Source organism: Paroedura picta, chromosome 1 (assembly GCF_049243985.1).
Source record: "Paroedura picta isolate Pp20150507F chromosome 1, Ppicta_v3.0, whole genome shotgun sequence".
In the NCBI taxonomy this organism is placed as follows: domain Eukaryota; kingdom Metazoa; phylum Chordata; class Lepidosauria; order Squamata; family Gekkonidae; genus Paroedura; species Paroedura picta.
The window spans coordinates 132,982,342-133,009,724 of record NC_135369.1 but is presented as its reverse complement, the minus strand read 5'-3'; the positions used below and the strand labels follow the sequence as shown (position 1 = coordinate 133,009,724).

Below are 27,383 nucleotides of genomic sequence, written 5' to 3'. Positions count from 1 at the left end.
CAGACAGACAGACATAAAATGTAACAATCAACTCCGTAGTGGTTTGTCAATAAAACAGAAGAAATGCAACAAGAAAATATAGGAAATGGGACATGCCACTCCATGCCACCCCCTTTGTTGGGGACTGTTGTGATCTACCAGGCACAACATTATTACATTAACCATTGACCAGGCTTTGTCTTCTCTAGATTTCAGGGACCCTTGGATTGTCTGTCCACAAAGTACTCTATGCAGTACTGCGTTGAAGGCATAGACTGAGCCATGACAGATTTTGGAAACTTCTTAGCAGATAGTAAGCACTGATTTTCAGTTCATGTAGCTTCTGGAATATACCGGAGCTTTTCCTTCTGATAAATTTCACATGTGTTTCCCCTTGTAGCTAACCTACTGCAAAAGAAAGATAATGTTTTATATCTATGTATGTATATTTGATATCCGGCATCATGGTTGTGCACACTGTTATTGGTACAAAAGTTTGTGCTACTGTTTGTAGCTTGGTGTAGCGGTTAAGAACTGTTGCTTCTAATCTGGTGAGCCGGGTTTGATTCTCCACTCCTCCACATACAGCCAGCTGGGTGACCTTGGGTCAGTCACAGTCCTGATAAAGCTGTTCTCACAAAGCAGTCCTATCAGAACTCTCTCAGCCCGACCTACTTCACAGGATGGGGCAGGGAAGGCGAGTGTAAGGCACACTAAGAATCCTCTGAGTAGTGAGAAGCGGGGTATAAAAACCAACTCTTCTAGTTTTTTATGTGAAACATCAACTAGCAGGGTCCCCCAAACGGAAGCACATCCGTCGTTCCGCCCCCAGGAACCATGCCAGTGGATGGACAGCAGCACCAGAGCACTGAGTAATACTCAATGCTCTGGTGTCACTGCTGCCAGTCTTCCGAGGAGGCTGAAGCAGCCGTGGGAGACTGGGGGGGGGGGGCAGCACAGCAACAAGCAGCGCTCATTAAATAGATTCTTGCTCCTTTGTAGATGTTTCACATAAGGAGTGCAAATCTTTATCGGTAGATTTTTTTTAAGCACCCTGAAAGTAACCCATTCCAGTCTCTGCTCAAATTTGTGATATGCAGGATATGCTATGACTTGCATGTTTGAATGACCACATAATTTGAATGACCACATCATTCTCCATAGCACCAGGTATCATATCAAACACAATATTTTGTACAGAAACAGTTCAATCATTTTACTGCAATTCACTATGAACTGGTTAAGTGAGACTTCAAGTAGGGCATCTGCAGGCGTGAATGACAGCTGTTGTCATAACTGTGGAGTAGCTCTCCTAGCTTGTATGTATAAAACCCATGTGAGTGGGTGGATCTGGAAAGTGAATCCAAAAGCACTAGCCCTTCCCAAGTCCTGCAGCTCTAGGTACTTAGCAAACAGAACTTTGGGACTGTTTTGGACTGCACACAATTACATTACAGGGTCACCAATGCTTTATGTATAGAGAAAAACTGGAGCCTCCAATTACAAAGAGAACCACTTCTTCAGTAAGTTGAAATAGATTCCTTAATTATTTTTTTTTAAAAAATGAATATAGGGGTTTGTGTTACAGAGCACATAAAAATGTATGGCCTAGGTTAGGAAAACAAGTTAGCAAAAAAGCAGTAATCTGCCAATGGCAACATTAGATAATTGGCTTGAAAGAACCAAGAAAAAGTACTTAAGGAGAAGAAAATATAAATTGAGCCCTCTGCCAAGTTTACTTCTATTGGGTCCTCATCTATGAAAAACGTGAAGCAGTACTCGACCTTCCCTTACAATGCCAAACTGGTCTGGGGAGCTACAAAGCACTCCATCATTAATATTTCCATTACAGCTACAAATGACATGGGGAAATCACCACTGGAGAGAATACGTTTAGTCCATTTATGTCCTATTGAAACTGATAGGATTTCCTTGATTGGTTTCTGTGGGGCTGCAGCTTGCCTTTCTTCGGTCTGAAACTATTGAAGGTGGATGATTAAATGCAAGACTACTTCTACAAAGTTGATTATTTTTGCTTAAGAAAATCTGAATGTATTAAGGGAATATTGTTTTTGTTCTTTCTGCATCCAATTATTCTGTCTAACTGTCAAATGCCTAAGTGATGAAATTCTTGAGATTCTGAAATCCTCGATGTTTGATTGGGACTATGCCTAAGAACTGCATTTTGTTTTCATTGTTCTTCCATACAATGTTCTAATGTGCTGACCTCTCCCCCAACATTATCCCTATCACAATTGGATGCTTTAAGCTACTGCTTCCTACACTTCACATTGGTATCCTTTCATGTCTAGATTATATTCATCAATTTTAACTCCTCTTCTTCAGCTATCTTCTTCAGCTATCATTTACACTGACACAACGTTAGTTCTCTAATATACACTTTATGAGAATATCCTTCATGATAGTTCAGAACCACCTGATGAGAAGGATGGATTTGGTGATCTGTGATGTGTAAAGGTAAAGGTATCCCCTGTGCAAGCACCGAGTCATGTCTGACCCTTGGGGTGACGCCCTCTAGCGTTTTCATGGCAGACACAATACGGGGTGGTTTGCCAGTGCCTTTCCCAGTCATTACCGCTTACCCCCCAGCAAGCTGGGTACTCATTTTACCGACCTTGGAAGGATGGAAGGCTGAGTCAACCTTGAGCCAGCTGCTGGGATTGAACTCCCAGCCTTATGGGCAAAGCTTTCAGACGGCTGCCTTACCACTCTGCGCCACAAGAGGCTCTTGTGATGTGTACTAGCTCACTAAGCAAAGATAGCTTTGGCCAAGTCCTTTGTTCTTAACTGTGAGGATTGAGATGCTTGACCCTTGGGAAATGGGTGAAATCCAAATATTATAAATGAACATGACTCAATAATAAATGCAGCACTTTTAGTAAGGGGTGTTAGATAGTAGGGGACTGCTTAATGAAATTCCTGAGCTGAAGATATGCACAGAAATTGGGCCAGAATTCTTCTGAAACAATGTGTGTTGTTTTCTCGTCTTCTGATGCTGCTTTGATTCTACCGATTTTAGTGCAACAAAATTTCTTCCTCACAATTGAGCCTTGCAAGGCAAGAGCACAGAGAATTACCCTCTTTGAGGAGGGTATTGGTGGACTGGAACCATTTGCTCTTTGCAACTTCGTAGGGTTGGGGAAATAGAGCGTTGCGGCATCTTGTTCGTGGGCTTATAAAATTTGTCTCTTTGCTCCAATTTATTTGAAACTTGGAGATTCTTTACAGGACAGGTGACACTCACTCCATTGCAATTTTGGTGTCATTTGGTTGAAGAACAGAAACTTTAGCCCTTCTTAAAAAAACATAGAAAATAATGTAAGTGCAATTACAATTGCTGGGAGTGCCTTGTACAGGGGCTTGTAAAATGTGTCCCCTTGGCCCAGTTAGCTTAAAACTTGGAAGTTCTCTACAGGAAGTACAAACTCCAATCACACTACTGCAGTTTTATGTGTCATTGGGTTGTAAAACATCTAACTGAACCCTCCTGAATAATTCCCCAAAATAAATAATAGCAGACCAGTGGGAAAATGTGGGGTGGAATACTGCAAAATCATTTTCCTTCAGTGAAAAGAAGCAAATAGACCACTACATAGAATCATAGAAATACAGAATTGGAAGGGACCTCATGGATCATGTAGTCCAAACCCTGCACTATGCAGGACACTCACAACCCTATCACACATCCACTGTAACCTGCCACCCCCTTGAGCCTTCACAGAATCAGCCTCTCCGTCAGATGGCTATCTAGCCTCTGTTTAAGAATTTCCAAAGATGGAGAACCCACCACCTCCCAAGGAAGCCTGTTTTCACAATTTTCAGCGAAAAGGTAAGAATATTTTATTGTCAGTCAGTCACTATAAGTGTAGGAGAACGAGGACAGGGTTTTTTTTTTAAAGTCATGTACATCTGGAGCTCTCCTGCTCTGCTGCTACTTGGACAGAAATTTAGGAATCAGTAAAGTCACCTACAAGTCACCTATTTTGGATGTCCGTAAAACTGAACTGCCTTGAAAATTAGAGGGTCCTTCAATTGTAGGGATGACTGTGCTCTGTGAAGATTTGCTGCCATTATCTTTATAAAGGGAGGGTATAACTCTAAAAATAAATTAAAAAATAAACAGCTGCTGCAGACCCTCATATAAATATCCTATTGACAATAAGAGTCCTAAGCTACAGAATTACATGGATTTTAATCTTGAACTGGTAATGTCCCACCCTCAAATAAGCAATCCTGGTACCCCCTCCCCTCAAAAAGCCGGGATCTGAAATTCTAACATTTTTTCTCAGCAATCCTATTATATATACTAAAGGAGACAGGAAATTAAGTTTCAGAAAGAACAGTATAGAATATCAAATTTAATTTAAAAATTAATTGTAATAGGAAAATCCTTTGGGAAATGTCATTTATGTGACTGAGATCCACATAAACAAGTGTCAACCATCTTTTAATTCAGTGGTTCTCAACCCGGGGGTTGGGACTCTTTTGGGGTAGAATGACCCCAACATTCAGCAGTGGAATAGGCTGCCTAAGTAGTTCAGCAGTGGAATAGGGTGCCTAAGGAGGTGGTGAGCTCCCCCTCACTGGCAGTCTTCAAGCAAAGGTTGGATACACACTTTTCTTGGATGCTGTAGGATGCTTTGGGCTGATCCTGCGTTGAGCAGGGGGTTGGACTAGATGACCTGTATGGCCCCTTCCAACTCTATGATTCTGTGATTCTATGATTTTGGATCCACAAGTACCCCAAGGTCTCGTTCACACACAGTGTTACCTAGAAACCCATTAAAGGGTTGTGGCATTAGGAAGGTTGAGAACTACTGTTCTAATTTCTATAAAAACAATACATACCTCTTCTGTGATGGGTCTTGTTGATGAAGTTATTGTGCATTTAAGCCTTTCCACTATTACTGTGTTTCCGAGATAGAACTTTATATCCCTTCAATTTTTTTTTGTGCTTGCTAAATGAGGATAAAAAGATCTGAGGATAAGAGGCATAATTTTAAAAATAAGCTTCAAGACCTCACTACTACAGATGGTGATATGTGGTTTAGCACAGCAATTGCTAGTGATTCAATGGTCCCATGATATGTGCTTATAGTCTGATTCTGTGCCTGCCAACTGGCATGTAAAATAAGATTACAAGCTGTCTATTGGATGTAGTTTGTACAGAGAAAATAATGGCATGGATGCAAAACCTCACTGTGGTAAGATTCAGGTGGTTAGCCAGGTTGGTCTGAAGCAACAGAATAAAATTTGAGTCCAGTGGTACCTTTTAAGACCAGAAAAGTTTTATTCAAGGTATAAGTTTTCTTTACCACTCAGTGCCCAGTCCTTTCCCTGTGTTCCAATGGTCATAGTAATCGTAAAGGGTCTTTAGTATGTGGAAGTGGGTCTTTAGTATGTTCTTAACACTGGGATTTCCAGACCTTAATAAATTAGGCTTCAAACACATTCCAATATTCAGCTGAACTTTGGCATACAGATCTATTAAGCCTTTTGGCAAATTCTGCTGCAGATTAGTAAGCAAGATGTTAGGTTAAATTGTTTTATAATGCATTTTAATAGTCTTAAAAGGAAAAAGAATGATTTTAGGCCACTTGCCCCAGACAGCATACAACTAAATGTAGTAAGAATGGGGTTAATCTAGCCACACAATCAATACTTGATAACCTATTTGAGAGATTTTGCCATCTGTGCACAGATCCAGGGATGGGAACTGCATGTTCAGCCATAGTTTTCCAACCAAGCCTGAGTGGCAAATTTTGATCTCAAGAATCTTCCTTGTAAGAAGGTGCTAGGATAAATATGCGTAATATTCAAGGGTGAATACTTGTTGATGTGTGATAAATGTTGTTATTTATACCAAACTGCACCCATGAGATTTGTTTGGCACAAAAACCAAAGCACGTAATCACCTAAGTCTCTGCATGAAGTCAAGAGGAAATAGCTAGTGGTTCTATGATTCTATGGTATAAGGGGGGAAAAACCAACAACCTTTGTCCATGGAAGGATTGCCATTGAGTTTGATGAGACTCGAAGCTAGAACTGTACACATTAGTCCAGCAGAGTCTGCACACATAGGATAATGCACTTTCAATGTGCTTTTGCAGCTGGATTTTCCTATGCGGAACAGGAAAATTGACTTCTAAAGTGCATTATCTATTGTGTTCAGAATCTAGGTAAGCAGAGCAATGGGCTGCTACACGTGTTCCCTGGCTAAACAGTTTCCCTCCTGTTTTGTTTTCAACAATAGTGCCAGTTATCTAACTGTGGAGTGGAGGGGTGGCGTGAAAGGCTGTATTCAATTTCCACTGTTTTGTTCTATTTCCACCTTTTGTGGACTAGACAAGAAATTGGCACCGCTACTGACTTGGTCAGTCCATGAGCAGTTCCAGCATGTCAATGCCCTTATTCATGTGGGAAATTCACACAGAATCTGTCAGTATAATCCTAAACAGAAACTGTTGAAGTTAATGGCCTTAAAAGGTGTAACTTGGTTTAGGATTGCACTGTGTACGTGCCTTCTTTTGCAGCTGGGCATATGTGGAAAAAAAATCTGGTCTTGCATGAGCATGGCCCTAGCTGGATCAAGGCATAATTCTGCTGTTTTACACATTCTCACTAGGATATATGCCCAATGAATAGAGGCTAATCTCCAGTAACCATGCTAAGGTTCAGTCTGTATGGCTATAGAATGTTAACTTCAAATAATAGATTCAGTAATTTAAAGATAATTAAAATACACACACAAATTTCAGCAATCCTAACCAGTGCATAGAAAAGTGAATTGCTAAACAATATGAAATTAATATATTTGCCTATATTTTTTATGTTCCAAAAAAACATAAAAAACTGGTATGGACAACGAATAATAACCCTTATGCACATTGTTATATTTCCAAAAATATATTTACAGTCTATTACAAAGATTACAAATGGAAGTGTCTATGTAATGGGATTATGCTAATTCAAAGATTTTTTTTGTTCAATTTTTTTTACAGATTTTCTTTAACAAAGGGGAAAATAAGGAAAAAATTAGTATAATCAGCAATTTTGCTAACCAAACAAATAAATAAAATGACAAATATAACACTGTACAGTGATCTATAAGGGGAAAATAATTGGGGGGGGGGGGGAGAGGAAGGGCAAATGATGTATTTGCGTTTTCTGTAGCTATCTTTGGTCCTAAATGTGGGAAAACACATTATGTAGCACTGAAATAATTTTGTTGTGATGCTCTGTAGGTAAAATAGAAAAATATAGTGCATTTTCAATGTATTCAGAGCTCACTACACAGAAATGTGTGTACAAAACAAGACAGTATAAATAAAATGTACAAGTTTTACAAAGGAACATTTACAGTATTTTTTTTCTTTTTTTGTGGATGCCCACATTATCAAACAAGACTTAAATTATGACTGATCCCTAGGATCTTTCGGTATGAAAACCAATGGGAGCAGCCCAGTTCTCTTTGGAAGTACAGCTATTCACTGCTTGGGTGGCTCACGATTTTCACGATATTTTTTTTGACAGCATTTATCACCTCTTTTTTAAAATATATTCCTGCAACACACTTTGTTATTGCTTATGGTACTTCTACAATTCACTAAACTCAAGTACACATATATTAAATTAAAATGGTATCTTAAAAAATTCACTTCATTCAACAGATACCTTTCAGTCAGAAGTCTTGAATGACTGTGCCTAGAGCAGCAAAAAACCTGTAAAAAAAACCCTCAAAAATTTCTAAACTGCCGCTTGCCTTACACTGTACAGCTCAAATAGAAAATCTAAAGGCACCATCTGATAGTAATGTCTCCTGTGTAAACCCCACAATGTTCCTAATTCTCATTCATTTTACTGGGTTTACACAAGAGAATCCAGAGAATGTTAGGAACTCTTAAGTCTCATTGAAATCACAGGGAATTCATGGCACAATTCAGTTCACAAATCACTTTATTTTCAATGAGGCATAAGAGTACCTAATTTTCTCTGTTTTGTATTGTGCATCAGATATTCCTTTGGGACTATGCCCAAAGGTGCAATCCAGGAAAAGTTAGAATATATCCAATTTGTGTAGGCATTCTGTCCCCATGTATTTTATTCCCATAGGACCAGAATGTTGGTAGGGTAGGATAAGTTGTACATATTCCATTAGGCTAGGTAGGATAGGATGTGGGTATTCTATTCCCACAGAAGCTTGAATCTGAACCAGAGTTTCCAAAGGTGGAAGCATTTGTCTTATTATGTATAGAACTGTTGCATTCTGATAGGTTCCTTATTGAACTGAAAATATAGGAAAGCATTCCTTACAAGGCATAAGATCCCCCAACCGATTCCTCCTCAGAACATGTGAGGGATTTTTTCAAATTCTTTCATTTATGGGATCATTTTACTTTATCCAAGTCACAGATTCTGGAATGGCTTCTGTACTCCATAACCTCCCCACTCCTGCTGGCAGCCATGCTTCCTTTTAGGTGCCAAAGGGAAATGTCCTATTTCTATTCACAAGTAAAGCAACTCCTTCCAGTCAACAAGGAAGGAAAAGAATTAATGGCATGACATGACATTGTGTGATTTCATTTATGACGTCATACATATGGCTACTCCACCACCACACAAAGGACTGGTGCTCAATGGAATTTAACTTCCCATTAACTTCAGTGGGATGCAGGTATGCCTACTAATTTCTGGATTGCATCTTCAAATATTTATTTTTATGGGAGGGACTACATTCAACTAAATCTCATTTTAATCATTTGCCAATTAGTTCTCCCAGACTTTCTAATGTGAAATACTGGAGAAATATTATAATAAATGTGCTCAGATTCATAGGCTAGGCAACACTACACCTCTTTCTTGACACTCCTATAATCAATCATTCAGTGGAAGTTTAAAGTTGCAGATGTACAGCTTCCATTTAACCCAGGCAATCCACTAAAGTCATCTTTCAAACAGTTTCTTTAAAAGTGCCCAGGCTTTTCTAGGGAACATTATTGCTAGGTTTTCCATTTTATTTATGTTCTGTTTAAAGAGAGAGCATGTGATTAGTTATACAAAATTGTTTTTAAAAAATATCAGAACTTGGCAACTTTTTTCCTGATTTCCTGCCAATTAGCAAACCACATCGAAGTGGCATTGAATTAACAGACAGAAGTAAACTTAAAGAAAACCCAACCTTAACCTTGTTTCATCTCTCCCAGTGGCCAGCCAGACACGTTTCTTAGTTGCACTTCTTATGTCTCTGGAAACTCATACAATCTCTCAAAGGTCCCCAGTGTAATAATGTGTCATATGCTTAGCACTAAGAAGGTCCAAAGATATAAAGGTCACACTAAAAGAAGGAATTCATGAAGAAGAAACACAATTGATTTCTTTAAAAAAAGAGTCTGAAATCAAAGGTTTTAAGGAAAATATTTTGTTGACTTTAACAATATCATGATTTTTATCTGACAAATATATTCTTTCTTTATTTTAAAATCCTTTATGTACACTTTTAAAAAGTCCATTAGATAAAAAGGAGGTTAGAGAGTTCAAGGTGTTTGTAGGTGTTTCAGGTAGTACTTTGTTTATTGTCACTGCTTTCGTTGCCGCCATCGGTGGATCTGGTTTCCCTTTTTAAGTAACTTTCTGGTGGCACTTAGGAGTTCAAGTCTGTAGGTGCTTCTTATGGGCCTTCTGTTGTCTGCAGGAAGGACCCAGGAAATGTGTCTTCTAGCAGCACTTCATGTAGACTGAAGGCCAGCACTGTTCTCTCAGTCTGTCACCTCCCTCATAAGGGAGAAATGTCCATCACACTTGGATGCCAGTGCCGTGCAAATGTAACATTTGTGCTCTCATAGTCTGAATGCTGCTCATGATTTTCTTTTGATGGCCAACCAATGTGATCCCTAAGCTCATAATATCACTAGGAGAAAAAGGAAAGAGAAAAGTTCAGTGTTATGTAATTAACTGATAGTGGATTGAATTGAAATATGCTCTTCCCACAGAGAGTCTTCTTATAACAGAAAGAATAGTTTGGTGAACAGAATACTTATTCAGTCAAAGGAAGATTCAGCCATGAGCAGAAAAGGTATGATCTGCAATACCTCATGTTGTACAGATAGTTTTAAAACGTTCTCTGTGATGGACAGCATACCTCTTATAAAGTGAACAAAGGCACACTCTTTTCAGCTGCTAAAACCTTGTCAGAAAGTGAGCACAGGTGATTTCTTTGTTCTCCAGGAGTGTGAGAGTGCCTGTTAAAGGATATGTTGTGACCCTTTGTGTGAATATTGCAGGGAAAGCAGAGAAGATATTACACTAAGGAAAGTGGAAAAGACATTGCACTTAGGATTTCCCAAAATTATATAGTTATCATCAGATTATTGGCAATTGCATTTGCCAACATGGTGTGGAAACTGAATTATTGAGTAGTCTCAGTAGGAAGCAGATTACTTAGTAAGTGTTGAAACAGAAGAAGGGATGGAGCCTGAGCTGATGATCTCTGTCTGACTGACAGAACCTTTCTGTTGCTCTAACTGGACTTATTGGCAGTCTTTGATATGGTGGACCATATATTCTTGTTGAGATTTAGGAGGCAAAAGTCAGAATTAAGGGAAATACATTTGAGTGATTTTAATTGTTTCTTATGGGCAGATCTTGGAAGACTGATGTCAGTTACCACCAATGTGGAACATGCTTGTGAGGGTTCCCCAAGACTTGGTCTTATCCCCCATTTAATTCGCACACTTTGTAAAGCCCTTAGGGGGAATCATTTGTCAGTTTTGAGTAGAATGTCATCAAAATGCTGATGACACCTAGCTCTATGTTACTTTATCCAAATTGCCTTGTGAAGGCAATAATAATAATAATACCGAACAGGAGTCTTACTGCTGAGGTTAAATTGCTAAGGGTGAACAAGTTGAAAGTGAATCTGACAAGATGGAGGCAATGTTGGTTTGTAAGACAGAGGCCTTGAAGTACAATGTGATCCAGCTATTTTCAATGATTCAGCTAATATGTTACAATGTAACTAATGTTGCAGCTGAAGAAGCTATATATCCCATAATAAATAAATTTCATCGATCACAAATTGATGAGATGTGACTGCAGTATGGAAATAAAACACTGGATTGCTCAGCAATGATGAGCTTTAACCAAAACTGGAAGAGTAAAAGACATACCCTATATACTCATGTATAAGTCTAGTATCTCAGCACCTTTTTTCATACTGAAAAAGACCTCCTCAGTTTATACGTGGGTTAATACGGTAATTGAAATAAAAGCCTGCTCCAGCCACCCAAGCGTTGCATTGCCTTTCGCAAATGTGTACTGCAAACTGAGCTTGCTCTGGCAGGTTCTAGGACATCAACCATTTGACTGAGGGACTCTAATCTTTTTTTCCCTTTCGCCTTTACTTCTTCCTCTTCTTAATCACTTTTTCCAAACTATTCTTCTTGTTTCTGTGGAGTGGGTTTTGGAGGTGCTTTAGGATTTACTGTTTCTTTCTCCAAGTGTTTCTTCTTTTATCTGAGGGGCACCATTGTTTGCCTTTTCTTCTTCGGGTTGTGGTTCTTTTAAAAGTTGATTTTTACAGTTCTTTCTTTCAGTATTCAGTTTTACAGTGTTTTGTTCTGGGCAGGCACTGCAGTTGTAGTTACAGTTGTCCATTCTCCCAGTTTGGTAGCTGTTGTATTTGTTGTAGTAGGTTGCCAACTTTGGGTACTGTTATTCTGCTCTTGTTTGCTGGCCTGGGGGGCACTGTTTGGTTCTCCTGCCAGAGCTCTTCTCACAGAGCACTTCTGTCAGAGCTCTCTCAGGATGTCTGACATCAAGAGAGGAAGGGAAGGCAATTGTAAGCGGCTTTGAGACTCCTTTGGTTAGTGGAAAGCGGGGTACAAAAACCAGCAGCTATTCATCCTCTGTATTTGTTTTGTATTTGTTTTGGAGGGGGGGAGGCTGGATGAGAGAACCTGTGATGATGGAGCATTTCCCACCCTCGGCTTATATGCGCGTCATTAAGTTTGCCCAGCTTTTGTGGTAAAATTAGGTGCCTCGGCTTATATGCGAGTATATACGTAAGCCTGACCACCAAACGTAAATTAGATAGATCCATTAGATTTCCAATAGCTACCTATGACTGTGAAAGTTGGACAGTGAAAAAATCAGACAAGAGAAGAATCAATTTTTTTGAACTCGGATGTTGGAGAAGGCTTCTGTGGGTTCCATGGACAGCAAAAATCATGAATAAGGAAATACTACAGCACATAAAGCCTGATATATCACTGGTAGGCAAAAATCACTAAACTCCGGATCACTTATCTTGGCCATATCATGTGATCCAACCCAATGGAGAAAGTAATTATGCTAGGATTGGTCAGTGGAAAAAGGAAACCAGGTCAACAAAGAATGCAGTGGTTAGATCAAAATGGACACTGGCCAGAACATTACACAATTAAAAGAAATGGTGCAAGTTCAGAAATAGTGGTGGCAGTTGTGCCATAGGATCGCTAAGAGTCAGACTTAACTGAATGGCTAACATCATCAATGATATATATTTTAAAATGTTTTAATTATAATGTATGCTTTATAATGTAATTATCTTATAAATTGTTAATAACCTTGGTGACCCTTCTTGGGGGCAGAATGGTGAGTTATAAATTTTGTCAATTTTTTTAAAGAGATGGTTGTGCTACATGACATTTTTAGCAATACATGGTTGGTTCTCATTTATCATTATTTCTCTGATTTTTTAAAATATATTTTAATATTTTATGTAACTTTTTAATAAGACTCTTCCGATAACAGTTCATTTTGTCTTTCACATACCCTCACTAGTAGTGGTGATGAAAGTTGTGAGAATTTTTCTGAAAGTGTAGCAACTGAAAGAAATCATCATGTGACTTATTTTCTCAATTTCACAGATTTGTTCTTGAAGTGATAATCACTCAAGCCATTTTGAAGGTTGTTGAAACTACACGTATTTTTAACACTATAGTGTTATTCAGTTTCAAAACCACAGACATGCAATTAACTTACTCAATAGTCATTCTGGCTACTGTCTCAAGATTATTGTAACCTGCTGCTGAAAAGTTATCCTTATATCTTTCCATCTTGATGGCTTGTAACCATTCTCCTACAGAGCAAAATGTAGTGAAGTCAGGGGTGTTCTGGTCCAGAAGAGGGCTAATTGGTCTAGGCAGGGAAAGAAATACAAAGTTATTAATACTAAAATGGAAAAATTACAATATTGGTATTAAGAATATAAAATTAGAATCTCTAGTTGGGTTCATGTTATGTCAAGAACCTAAAGATTTCAGGACATTCTTCAGTTCTCACAACAACAAAAACATATAACTAGTGCTGGTCTTATAAGAAAAAAGCACAGAAACAGAGAACAGTATTATGTACTATGAATAAGCATCACTGATTAATTGGAAACTGGATAAAAATGTTATTCCTTTAAAAGAACCTTTAGAATGGGTTTGGCCTTTTGCAAAACCACATAAGAAAAAAGTCTTGCTCTAAATTATCAAATGTAGATTAGTCAACGGAAAGAAAAGACATGAAGAATACCATTCTGCGAACCTCTACCTTGTAATGATTGACTGTAGAATGTGGGAGAAATGGGGGTTATGATGCCTCTTGTGTTTTTATGGTTTTAGGGGTTATGACTGTTTTACTGTGGTTCTTATTTAGTTTTATGTAACTTGCCACGAGTCTATGAAGAGTGGCGGGATATAAATTGAAATAATAAATAAATATACTATTATTTTACTGGTAGGACTTGATTTATGTGCTTAAGTGGTGGCTTATTTTGTGTCAGCTTTCTTGCTGTGGCACCAAATGTGGTTTTAGTAAAGAGATAAATAGTATGGGTTTTTTTCTAAAGTGGTAAGTGGCATGGGGATTTGCTATACAAATCACCTATTTGTGCCGATCCAGATGGCATACTAAATCAGCACATTTGACATGCAAAGGACCCTTATTTTGCAACAGCCTTGACATCTTGTGACTAGAAATGCAAACCAATTAGGGATCACCTCCAGGATCAGTGCCACTGGAGAAAAAGGATGATTTGGAGGGTGGACTCTGTGGCACCGTACTCCTTGAGGTCCCTATTCTTCCCAGGTGGCATCCTGAAATCTACAAGAATATTCCTTGGATCTGGTAACCCCTCCCATACCCCTCCAGTGGCTGCGGGGGACCTGGCAAATCTATATCCATTGTATGCTTACTTGGGAGTATAAGCCTTTGTGACAGTCTGAGATGAAATGTCAGAAATAGTGACGGCAGTTGTGCCATAGGATCGCCAAGTCAGACTGAACTGACTGGCTAACATCATCAATGATATATATTTCAAAATGCCTTTATTATAATGGTTTTATAATGTATGCTTTATAATGTAATGTAAATAAATAAATAAATACATAAAATGTCATATTCTATAAAGAGAAAAGAACTGAAAGTAAACTAGTCTCTCGTTATTTCAGTCACAAACCATACACTTATTCTAGTTAAACAATGCTAGAATGATGAAGAACCTAAATATGAACAGACCTTTAAAATAATTAAGAAAATACACATAGGATATATATGTGATTATTTCCTCCTGAAATGAACCTGTATGAGGCAAATAGTCCCCTTTTTTAGCTTGAGAGGTCCAGTTCTGAGATCATTATTTATCTAGATATAAGAGAAAATAAAAGGACATTCCCTGTGGTAGCACTCACAGTGTGGCACTTCATCCCGAAGTCAGCTAGGTTGCCTATTTTCCTGACTATCTGGTATGAAGTTTTATATAGGGAAGCATTTATATGAATTGAGCAAAAATAGGAGCGTATCACTTTCTAGTAATCTTGCTTTTATGTATTCAATGCTGTAACTCTTAACATTTTGAGGGGATTATAATCTTTTAGGTGTTTGTTTTAAATACTGTATTACATTGAGACAGGAAATGATATACAAATAAACAAGATAGAGTCTAAATTAGTAGTAATGCATTCTAACTTGTTCTAACAAAAATGACTTCTGTCTATTTATCAAGGTTAACGCGCATAGTGCAGTCCAAGATCTGCTGGCGTATCCCTGTGAAGGCAGCCTGAACATCAAATGTCTGCACATACTCCTGGGAGGTTAACAGCAGTCTAAAAATGTCTAGTTTAGAAAAATAATCAGCAACTTTACCTGCTACAGGTTCCCAAAGGAGTTTTCAAGCTGTTTGGGTTCCGAATCATTTTGTCCAGAATGCCCACTATCTGTTCAAACTTTGGCCTTTCTGCACGTTCTTTCTGCCAGCAGTCTAGCATCAGCTGGTGAAGGCCTGCAGGGCAGTCCATGGGTGCTGGCAAGCGATACCCTTCTTCAATTGCTTTTATAACCTAGTAGGCAAAACAACATGGTTTTGAATTTTTTTTCTTACAGCTTAAAAAGAACTGAATAGCCAAATTAAGCAATCAAAGCTTTATGAAATGTATCTTTCAAACGCAGCCTGTTGTTTTGACACTTGCATTCATGTTGCTCTATAATGAACTTGTTCTTATTTTCCATGCTTATTAAACAGATTATTCTGCGGTGTGTACTAAGAACATGGTTGCATTACCTAGTCAAATCAGCAGCAGGGAACAGCAATTAAATTCACCAAGGTTGCAGCTGATAAATTGATAAATAGAGATGGTCTTTGAAAGCAGTAGCATTTACCTCAAAGACTCCCCCTCCCCCTGGACAAAGAAATAAGTAGCCTTTAATGAACAGAGGTTTAGGAATTTATGCATGCAATGCAAGAACTCTTGAAGACAATTATCAGAAAATTAGTGGACAATTTATTTTATTTTATTTTATTTATTTGATTTGTATGACCGCCGCTCTCGGAAACCAGCTCGTGGCGGTTCACAATGTTTTAATACAAATACAATATATTAACCATTAAAATTCCCCATTAAAACCCCATTAAAATAATGACTGAGTCACAATGATGGCGATTAAAAAACTATTCCCGTACAGGCCCACTGGATGAGCAGAAGGGAACGGATGGATAATTGGGCATAGGGTGGAACAATCTGGGGAACCAGGTCAGTCTAGTACTGGCCTCCCCCCTCCGGGGAGAGGGGTCCGATCTTAGCCCCGGGCCATCACCCGGCCTTAGACAAACGCCTGGCGGAAGAGCTCCGTTTTGCAGGCTCTGCGGAACTCAGAGAGCTCCGACAGGGCCCGCAGCTCTTCAGGGAGCTCGTTCCACCAGGTAGGGGCCAGGACCGAAAAGGTCCTGGCCCTTGTCGAGGCCAGGCGTGCCTCCCGGGGTCCTGGGATCATCAGCAAATTCTTACCCGCAGAGCGAAGTACCCTGCGGGGGGCATAAGGAGATAGGCGGTCCCTCAAGTATGCAGGACCCAAGCCGCGTATAGCCTTAAAGGTTAATACCAAAACCTTGAACCTAATCCGGAAACAAACTGGCAACCAGTGCAGCTGCTTCAGCAGAGGCTGAACATGGGACCTCCAAGATGATTTAGTGAGGACCCGTGCAGCTGCATTCTGTACCAGCTGTAACTTCCGGGTTAGAGACAAGGGTAGGCCCGCGTAGAGCGAGTTACAGAAGTCTAATCTAGAAGTAACCGTTGCATGGATCACAGTGGCCAGGTGTTCCGGGGGCAGGTAGGGCGCTAGTAGCCGAGCTTGGCGTAGATGGAGAAACGCCATCCGAGCTACCTTAGTGACCTTGGCCTCCATGGAAAGTGAGGTATCCAGAATCACTCCCAAATTCCTGGCTTGGGGCACAGATGACAATTGTACCCCGTCCAGGCAGGGAAGACGCGCTTCCTGTTCCTGCTCCCTTCGGCCTAGCCAAAGGACCTCCGTCTTGGAGGGGTTGAGTCTCAGGCGGCTCCTCCTGATCCATCCAGCCACTGCTTCCAAACAACTGGCGAATTTTTCTGGGGGGAGATCTGGCCGGCCATCCATCAAGAGATAGAGCTGGGTATCATCAGCGTACTGATGACACCCAAGCCCATAACTCCGTACCAGCTGAGCCAGGGGACGCATATAGATGTTAAATAACATCAATGAAACCAGTAAGGTAAAATAGGCAAGCACAGTTGAGCTGGGTAATATCTGAAGGAATCAGTAGAAGGGAAATCTAGATGTATAAGGAAAAATGCTGGGCCGTGATACGGTAAAAAGGGACAATGTCTGAAACAAGACTTACACCCATAATTTCACTTCCCTGGCTGATTCCATTTGGGATTTAAGCAGGAGAAAGGAAGGGGGGGGGAGATCACGTATACCACTTTAAGCCCCCCATGCTGGATAAGAAACCATACTGGGAAGTGTGCAGAAAAAAAAAGTTTATAATAAAGTGTTATGCATTTTCATTTTTGGGGGGGTGGGGGGGAAGACATAAGATACTGCCATGGACTGACATAATTGCGAGATAATTGCTGCTTCCTGAAGGATAGCATTAGACTGTTTCTTTTGCCATTTGCAGAGTAATCTAACATCAGTACTTCTTTTGGGATTAGCCATAGAAAATAAAGCTGATAAGATAAATAAAAACTGGTGATTGCCCAAGGTTTTTGTGCATATAATACATTTGCATATATCTCTAAGAAAAGGGTTGGTTTGAGGTGTGCAAATACACTGGAATGCTAGATTACAAATGAAAATTGTTAAAAGAAGAAAATATGAAAGAAGCTTTGGCACCAAAATCTTCCACAGAAAAGCAAGGCATTACTGAAGAAACTTATAAAAAGTGCAATATCATGAAAGGCATAGGGACACAGTGATACAAAATTGTGCTTAGACTGTTTGACTAGATAAGGATTCAGATCCCTACATTTCCCTGAAGTTCACTGGGTGACCTTAGTGCAGCCCCCCTCTAAGTCTAACCTACCCAGTCAAAAATAGAGAAGAACCAGATGCATTTCCATGAGCTCCTTGGAGAAAGGGTGGGGTAAAATATATACTTGATAAGGAGAACAATCACAAGTACAAGCACATGGAGATTATTGGTTCACAAAGCAAGATAGGCAGCAATGTATGTTGTGGAATAATTTCAAGATAAAAAATAAGGTGCAATGTAACAAGCCATTATTGCTGTAACTTAATTCCCTTTATTATCCATCATTCTGTTTAAACTTTATTCATTGTTTATCTAATGTGTCCTTTTTTATCCCTCATGCATTTCAATGGCTCTAATTTTTTTGTTTTTATTATTCTGTAACACTGTTATCTATGACTGAGTGTGACTAACACATGAAGAGGTTGCTGTGGGTTTGATGGTTTGCTTTAGACAGTCTCAAAATCCTTTCAGTTTTGAGAATTGGACTAAGTAAGGCAGAAAGAAAAGATGGCCTGTGTTCTATTATTCCATTCAACTTTATTCTGATACAAGGGGCCTTCTTCCAGTTTAAGAGCCTCTCAAATGGATGGGGTTGGGCACTTCGGCACCGGAAGTAGCTGTTTGCCCCTGGCGCAGCTAGCGCCGCACCGTGGGGGGGAAGGGGAGGTGCGGGCGGGTGAGGCTGAGAGAGCCCTGATATCACTGCCCGGTCAGAACAGTTTTATCAGTGCCGTGGCGAGCCCAAGGTCACCCAGCTGGTTGCATGCGGGGGAGCGCAAAATCGAACCTGGCATGCCAGATTACAAGTCCGCACTCCTAACCACTACACCACTACACACTTGCAATATCCTCATGTAAGTAGTTTGCATTAAGAAGAGGGGATTATACTCCCAACTCATTTTAACACAGCTTGTTAATGTAACTCTCCAGAACTTGCATCAACATTTTTGCCCTTAGAAAATTCTGAGAACAGAGTTGATTTCTAATGCCTCATGCTATTTTTATTTCAACTTTCCCTACTAGAAATCAAATCTGTAATTCATGCCATTTTATGTTTCCATGTACCAATTTATATTTCCTATAAAATGCCTGCATTTTTCAATGTCATTTGTGCATCAAGAAATTCACAAATATTGCACACACCCACACACATAATATTTACTGTATATATACATACCAGATAAATTGAGCATATAAACTGTAAAATATGGATATAAATACAAATGACTCTACAAAATCAACGAGTAAAAAACCAAAACCATGGAAAATAGTAAAATCAAAGCTACAAAGGAATTAAAGGGAATATTCACTTATCCATCACCATGGCTGGTTTTTCTTTCTCTAAATTTCTGATTTTTCAAGAGATTTTTAAAACGTAAATTTCCATTCAATTTTTCTGTGTCTCAAAAATATTTTTCCCTCAGTAAAAAATTGTCTTGAAAGTAAAATTATCTATTTTCATATTATATAATTGGAAATCTCCAAACTACTCTAATATAATCATGTGGTGATAGGGTTTTTTGTGTGCGTGCGTTTGTGTGCTTTGAGTTATTTTTTTCCCCTTAAAAATAACAACACTAAAAATATACATTTGTAGATTATGCCTTGTGGTTGTGCTTGGATTTTGTTTGTTTTCCCATTTGTTTTATTAATTGTGTAATCTATTACATCAGTGGTAATCACTCCGCAGATCATGAATAACCACATTTGCAATTTTCATGCACCAAAAGAACCATATAATTACTGTATGCCCTGTGTATCACCACAAACAAACAGCAATCTTTAGCTATAATACAATCCTTCAAATTACCGGAGCACCTTTGAATAAGGGTTCCCTCACCTCACTACTACTGAACCTGACCCAACAACCCTTGTATATCTGAAGTAAGAAGGGATTCCAAGTCAGACATTTTTTGGTGGTGGGGGGGGGGTGTGGGTTGAGGCTGTGCAAGCTTTCAGATTATCCAGAACTCTTTCGATTCTGAGAGAATTGGATCTGTTGACACTGAATGATGGCTTTTATGTTTCAACCTGAATTTGTATTTCTTTGGTGGTGGTTCTGATGAGGACCTGGGTGGGGCTTGTCTGGAGTCCTGGAACATCTGCAGTTTGGGATTGACTTTGGAAACAATTGCATCCAGATGGCTGATGGAGGCTAAGAAATATGGCCAGTGACCAGTTCTGGGGTTGAGAAGTCTGATTGTTAACTGGGGCAGATGTTTTGGCTGCTGAGTTAGTGGGAAGCAGATAAAGCATTCTCCCATAAGCCTTAAGCCAGGAGGTGCAGTCCACACAAGCCTTTGGGGTAAATTTCTGGCAGATCTTACTTGCTACTACATTATGTTTTTCAAGGCAGAGAAGACAGACAATTAGTACAGGCCATCTTCGTCGAGCAGGTGGAATATATTTTTGAACAGACATTTTCTCATGGCTTTTAATTTTGAGGAAGAGGTGGTGCTAACTAAGAATATTCTTCTCAAAGAAGCAAAGGGAGAGAGAGGGGCCCCTACCTAGAACATGTGACAGGTGAGAAAGTGGCCTCAGGGGCTCTTATTGGGAAGGGCCCCTCCTGATCTGTCATTAAGCTACTTAGAAATATTGCAGCGGCTGCATGTGCACATTACCCATGAAGGACTGTACAGAATGATGACAAACTATATTTGATGTAATCATATTTAAAGAAGTAAAGATTAAATATATACAATATGATTTATCTATTAGTGTTTGCATATATACCACACTATAACTACTCTGTTGTTCTTGTCACTGTAAGAAATAGCAGTTGGAAATAGCAAGATCTGTTTCACAAGGGTTTTAAAGCACAATGTAAAACTTTGGCAAGTAGTATGAGAATATTGATTTTGTCAGAGTTTCCCCTCTACTTCTTAAACTGTCTTGGGTTTTTTTGAAAGATAGGTAAGTTTTGCCTTTGAGGCATCTTATATTCCTGTCAGACAGCTTTTATGTTCGAATCTAGTACAGAAAGAAGGTGTCAAAAGAAATGAAACTCTACTGGGTATCTAGGGAATGTAAATATTTCTCTTTCTCTGCCCCACAGACTTGTTTTCCCATATTTTGACAGTCCATGAAATCTCCAACACTGAGACCTGTCAAATATTAACAACCTTGCACTCTGCGAAAATCTCATCATTTAGATTGTATACAGTAATTTTTTTTAAAAAAAATTCTGAAATGGCATGATACCCCCACCCTTATTTGGACGTATGTGCGTTATTTCCTTTAGGAAATAAAATGTTCCTTGTACCTTTTGATTCTAGGGTTGCCAACTCTGGGTTGAGAAATTCCTGGAGGTGGAACCTGGGCAGGAAGGGGCTTGGGGGATGGAAGGATCTAAACAAGGTATAATGTCATAAAGTCTACCTCCAAAGCAGTTTTCCCCCCAAGGAAATTGATGTCCATAGTCTAGACATCAGTTACAATTCTAGATCTCTGAGGCCTACCTTGATGATGGCAACCCTATTTGATTTTCATAAGGAAAAGCAATTGGGTAAAAGGTATAAAATAACAAGAATATTGTTGCTACACTAAGGGTGATGTAAGCATACATTACACAAAAACACTCCATCATTAATGGCGCCTTTTTGCATGTGTGCATGCCCAGTCATGTTACAATATGCTTGCATTGTCGTCTCCCCCCCCCCCAAAAAAAAAGCTCTTTTAGTAGTGAGGGAAATGCTAGTGAGTTTCCATTTTGATTCCTGCCATTGGTGATTCCTTCCTAGCATCCATTTCAAAGTACAGTAAAACTCTCAAACAGCTGCTTGCCTCCGTTTTCACACAGGAATTGCATTCACTTGGGTTGCTTTTTTGTTCACAAACAGCAAGGGTGCTGTGTACTCACACTGGCCACAAATAAATAAATAAATAAATAAACAAACAAACAGCTCAGTTTGTAAAGGGAACATGTTTTCATTACATTAAAAATGGAGCAGATCCTACAGGGAGGCTCTGTTGGCCAGATTGGCTGTTTTCTTAATATTACTGTTAAAATATATCTTAATGTACTCAACAATGTTTATTTTAAAGGCAGTTTGCTCAGGGACAACTTTTGTGTAGGCAAGAGGGAAGGGGTTAACATAAAATGATGACCCCAAATTGTTAACACATAATGGCAACACAGTAGGAAAGCAAATTCAATTCTATAATTCCTCACTTCGAAATTGCAAGTCAAAATCTGAAGGGAAAAATATCTCTGCAAGGAAGGATTCAGAAAATGCAAGGTAAGAGGACATGAAATTCATATCTATTCATGAGGAGGCAGAATTTTGTGCAGAAATCTGTGCATTCTTTGATACTTTAAGAACGCTGATGCAGGGATGCTCTTGTATGGAAATGGTCCCTGTGAGGTCTAAGGCCACTCAACAAACCTTCATGGCAGGGAATTTGAATTAGGGTCTTCCAGATCTTAATCTGAAACTGCACATAGCACACAACACTGAATTGGATTCAGAACTACTTTCCAGTGAAGGAAGGCATATATTTCTTCTTATTTGATTAAGCAAGAATTAAACCTTTTGGAAATATTTACCGTATCTGCCGGCGTATAAGACGACTGGGCTTATAAGACGACCCCCCCCAAATTTCCACTCAAAATATATAGTTTGTTACATTACATTACAGTACCTGTCATTGTCACCATTGTACGCCCGCAGCGCAGCCGCAGCGCCTCCAGCGCACCCCTGCATCTCCCTGTGACTGGCACTAGTGTGCAAGTGCGTATGTGCGAGCTCTGCGTAGACAAGGGGCGGGCCGGAGTGCCGCTGTTTCCCGCTGAGCAGAACAGCCCGGTCATGCCGAAATGCTGGCACCCCTATCTCGCTGTTGATGCTCACTGCAGCCACGCTGCTGACCTGCCGCGGCCATGCTGGATACCTCGCAATACTGGATGGTATGTAGAATGAGGTGGGTGGGAATCAGGAGGCCACTATGGGCAGCTATGCCTATCCCAACTGAAGTGCACCTGGCGTATAGGACAACCCCCCCCCCCACTTGGAGGCATGTTTTTCAGGGGGGGAAAGTAGTCTTATAGGCCAGCAAATACTGTAACAACACTGAACTTCTGTCTGCAATATAGAGTTCAGAAAGTCAGGTAGGGATCCATGAGGATAACCTCACATTTTGAGTAAACAAACCTGAAGCCAAGATCAAGGATGTAGGGATGATTACATCCTATCACCTTTGTAAAAAAAAAAAAAGGGGGGGGACAGAAGAGTCATAAATCCTAGTTTGAATATCTACTAATTAATTGTTTTTAGAAATGTTTTTTTCCTATAATAGGAAGATTATATTGTTTGGAAATAACATGCAGTTAAAATTACAATAAATGCGTCAATTTTTCTTTAAGAGGAGAAATCTGCTTATATTACTGAAAAGTTATTTGAATAGTCAAGGCTAGTCCAATTTCATCAGATCTCAGAATCTAAGCAGGGTTGCCCTTGGTCAGTATTTGGAAGGAAGCTCATTTGGGAATGCCATGGTTGTGACACAGAGGCAGGAAATGGTATATCATCACTTGCTTTCAAACCCCACAGGGTCACCATAACTCAGCAGAGACTTGGGAGGGGGAAAAAACCCTGTTATTAATCAGGCATGTTTTCCCCAGTACCATTAACACCATGACAATAAACTAAATCAGAAGCCCCCTATATTTATTTATTATATTTATAATATATGGTGCCTGTGGGTGCCATATTGCTCATTAACACCTTTTATGGGACCTGCCTAGTATTTTTTAAAAGTGGGCAGGACCATGAAAGGCTTTTAGCCATTGGAGTTTCCTTTTTCTTTCTTTTTCAATACAATTTTAAATAATACTTAATATAAACTCTTTTTTCTTGTTGTTTTTTGTTTCTTTATATGCATTTTTCTTTCCCCTTCTATCCCATTCGCTCTTCCCAAATCCATTATTATTTCTTTCCCTCCTCACTCTTATTAAATTTAAGTTTTAACGGAAGACATAAAATATTTTGCAGGTAACAAAATTATGAATGTAAATAACAGTTAGGAAATAACAGTTAGGAAATAAGCTATATTTTTTCATTTATTTTACTCTTATTCATAAAAATTACCATATTTCTGTATTATAGCAGATATTCACAATAGTGTTATCAATATAAAATGTGATAGTTGTAAACTCCTATATCTGAATTTAAAATGTATGTGGAAACAATAAATGGAAAAATTTGTATGTTATTTTTAGAAACAAGGGGAAAAATAGAAACTGGAAAAGAACAAAAAGGGAAAAGTAGAAGGAACTGATAAAGACAAAAAACCTTGAAGAACAAGTGGAAAAGCTGTGAGAATATCGTGAATCAAATGCAACAATTTGAGGAAGAATATTCAGGGCTATTCCGCACAATAAAAAAGCCTAGTGTTTTCCAGCTCAATGGCGTAACACTAAAAAAATCTGTGTCTCCAGGAATTCCTCACCTGCTGGCTCCTCTGCTGTTGTTTCATGCGCATTGCCACTCTGCATGCCTGTGAAATTTCGGAAGATGGGAATGTGCTATACACATGCCACTCTTCACAATCAAGACAATCAATCAAGACAGGCAGCCAATCACCTTTCTCTCTCTTTTAAAGGGACAGCAATGCCAGCTAATTTTTAAAAAATGAAACTTGTGCATTTAAACGCATATGCATCTATTCATAGTTATTATTATTATTATCATTCGATTTATTCCCCGCCACTCCCTTGCGGCTCGTGGTGGGTTACAACATCTTAAAACCCCATTAAAATCCATTAAAACAACAACTACAGTTTCAACATTATTAGTTAACTAAATAGCGTGGCAAGATCGGCTAATCAACTTCCCCCTCCCACTACTGGCAGGTGGAGAGGGGATCCTGATAGTTCCTAGTCCCAATCCCAATCCCAGGTCCCGGGGGGGCATAGGTGTTAGCCTTGGCCTCAACCATAAACCTGGCAGAAGAGCTCCGTCTTGCAGGCCCTGCAGAATGATGGAAGATCCCGCAGGGCCTGCAGCTCTCCCGGGAGCTCATTCCACCAGGCAGGGGTCAGGACCGAAAGGGCCCTGGCCCTGGTCGAGGCCAGGCGTGCTTCCCTAGGGCCGGGAATGACCAACATATTTTCACCCACAGAACGTAAGGCTCTGCGGGGGGTATAGGGCGATAGGCGGTCCCTCAGGTATGTGGGTCCCAACTCGCGTAAAGCCTTGAAGGTTAGAACCAAAACCTTGAACCGGATCCGGGCAGCAATTGGCAATCAGTGCAGCTGCCTCAGCACTGGCTGAATGTGGGCCCTCCAATGTGTACCAGTGAGGACTCTAGCAGCTGCGTTTTGCACTAGCTGAAGCTTCCGGATCAAGGACAAGGGAAGGCCCGCATAGAGCGAGTTACAGAAATCTATTCTGGAGGTGACCGTTGCATGGATCACTGTGGCTAAGTGTTCGGGGGACAGATAGGGCGCTAGTAGTTGGGCCTGGCGCAGGTGGAAAAATAGATGCAAAGAGCTCCTTTTACTGCAAGCCCTCTTGCAATCCAGAGCCCTGAAGCTTTTTTTATGTGAGCCGCCTCGAGCGTTTGGGGGGAGGCAGGATATAAATAAAATAATAATAATAATAATAATAGTTATTGTTATTATAATAATAGTTATTGTTATTGTTGTTATTATTATTGTTATTATTAGTGGGAAAGAGGCATGCTTTATGGGCAAACTGGGCGATTGTGTGCCTATTCGTTGCTCCAGGCAGTTTTTTTTCAGAAAGAAAGAAAGAAAGAAAGAAAGAAAGAAAGAAAGAAAGAAAGAAAGAAAGAAAGAAAGAAAGAAAGAAAACTCCATTCTAGGTGAAGAGAGAGGGAGGCGGGCTCTAGGGTGGGCACTGGAGATCTCTCTACTTCGGCCACTGGTAACACACATATCTTTTGCTAGTTGCTTGCTGGCTGCTCTCATTCTGCTCACGCTATGTGCCAGGGAGAATTCAGTTTATGTGATTCCCCTGCAAGTGCTTTAATATGGAGGATGTAGCTGCCAGTTTACTGCTGTAATGCTGGATGTTCACAACGTTGTGCAAAATGCCAAAAATATAATATTTACAAAATGAAAGAATTTCACTTTTTAACAGGTGTGGAATGAAAGTATTCAGGAAAATATTTAAGAACTTGAAGAAAGAATTCAGAAGAAAATTCAGAGAGTTCAAAGGAAAATTCAAAAATCTGAGGGAAGAACACAAGAGAATGTTCAAGAAGAATGTAAAGAACTATCAACTGGACTGTTGGATATTAATGCAAAACTACAAGATATTTTAAGTATTAAAAAAACAGAAAATAATATATATCTGGTATGATAAGATTCCCAGATTTAGAAAATAGAACAAAGAACATTCTGGAAATCCAGTGCAGCTCTAATACCCTTTGACAGGCTGAAAAACTGAGCTAAAATTAATAAAATGATTTTAATAGTGAAAAATGTAAAGTTCTTTGTTTAGGTAGGAAAAATTAAATGCATCCCTATAGGATGGGTGAGAATTGTCTTGGCAGCAGTATGTGTGAAAAGGATCTGGAGGTCTTAGTAGATCATAGACTGAACATGAGTCAGCAGTGCGATTTGGTAGTCAAAAAGGCAAATGGGATTTTCGGGCTATATTAAAAGAAATATAGGATCCAGATCACATGATATAGGATCCAGATCACATGTTACCACTTTACCTCACTTGGAGTACTATGTTCAGTTTTGGCCACCACAACTGAAGAAAGATGTAGAGAAATTGAAGTGTGCCCAGAGGAGAGCTAGAAAGATGGTGAGGAGTTTGGAGACCAAGTCATATGAGGAAAGGTTGAGCGAGCTTGGTCTGTTCAGTCTGGAGAGAAGGTGGCTAAGAGGTGATATGATAACCATCTTTAAATACTTGAGGGGCTATCAGAAGATGGAGCAGAGTTGTTTTCTGGGTCGTACCAAAACCAATGGGCTGAAATTAATTCAAAAGAATTTGTGGCTAAACATCCAGAAGAAGTTCCTGACAGTTAGAGTGGTTCCTCAGTATAACAAGCTTCCTCAGGAGGTGGTGAGTTCTCTGTCTTTGGAAGTTTTTAAGTAGAGGCTAGATAGTCATGTGACAGAAATGATGATTTTATGAACACAGGCAGATTGTAAGTACTGGGCAGGAAGGGATGTGCCAGTGTTTGTCTATTGTGGCCCTTCCTTGCATACCGAAGGAATTGCTAATTCCTGCTCTGGGTAGGTGAATTTCCTCCAGGCCAGGCTGGATTCTGGAGATTTTTGGTGGAGCGATCATTTGGGCATGAAATTGGGGTCACCGTGGGTGGGTAGGCAGTTATGAGTTCCTGCTTTGTGCTGAGAGTTGGACTAGATGACACTGGGGTACCTTCCAATACTATTATTTTATGGAAATCAGATATCTGTCCAAGCTTAGAAGAATGGCAACATAAACGTGCCAGTTATGCAGTAATGACAAAATTAACTTATTTGGAGGGAAAAATAAAAATCTGGGGAGAGATGAAGTATCTATTATATCAGTGGTCCCCGACCATTCTGAGGCTGGGGACCGGCAGGGCATCGGGCCCGCGC

General features: G+C 39.7%; 1 protein-coding gene across 5 annotated transcripts in view; it reads right to left on the bottom strand.

The window, feature by feature from the left end:
- Positions 1–5,266: 5,266 nt before the first annotated feature.
- Positions 5,267–27,383, bottom strand: part of EPHA7 (EPH receptor A7) — a 223,162-nt gene continuing 201,045 nt past the window's right edge. For all 5 annotated transcript variants that reach the window (XM_077304075.1, XM_077304068.1, XM_077304053.1 and 2 more), the window contains 3 exons: positions 15,169–15,362; positions 13,021–13,176; positions 5,267–9,907 (listed from right to left, as the gene is read on the bottom strand). In XM_077304075.1, coding sequence (XP_077160190.1) covers positions 9,793–9,907; positions 13,021–13,176; positions 15,169–15,362 — 465 coding nt within the window. In that variant the 3' untranslated portion in view covers positions 5,267–9,792. The remainder of the gene's footprint in view (positions 9,908–13,020; positions 13,177–15,168; positions 15,363–27,383) is intronic.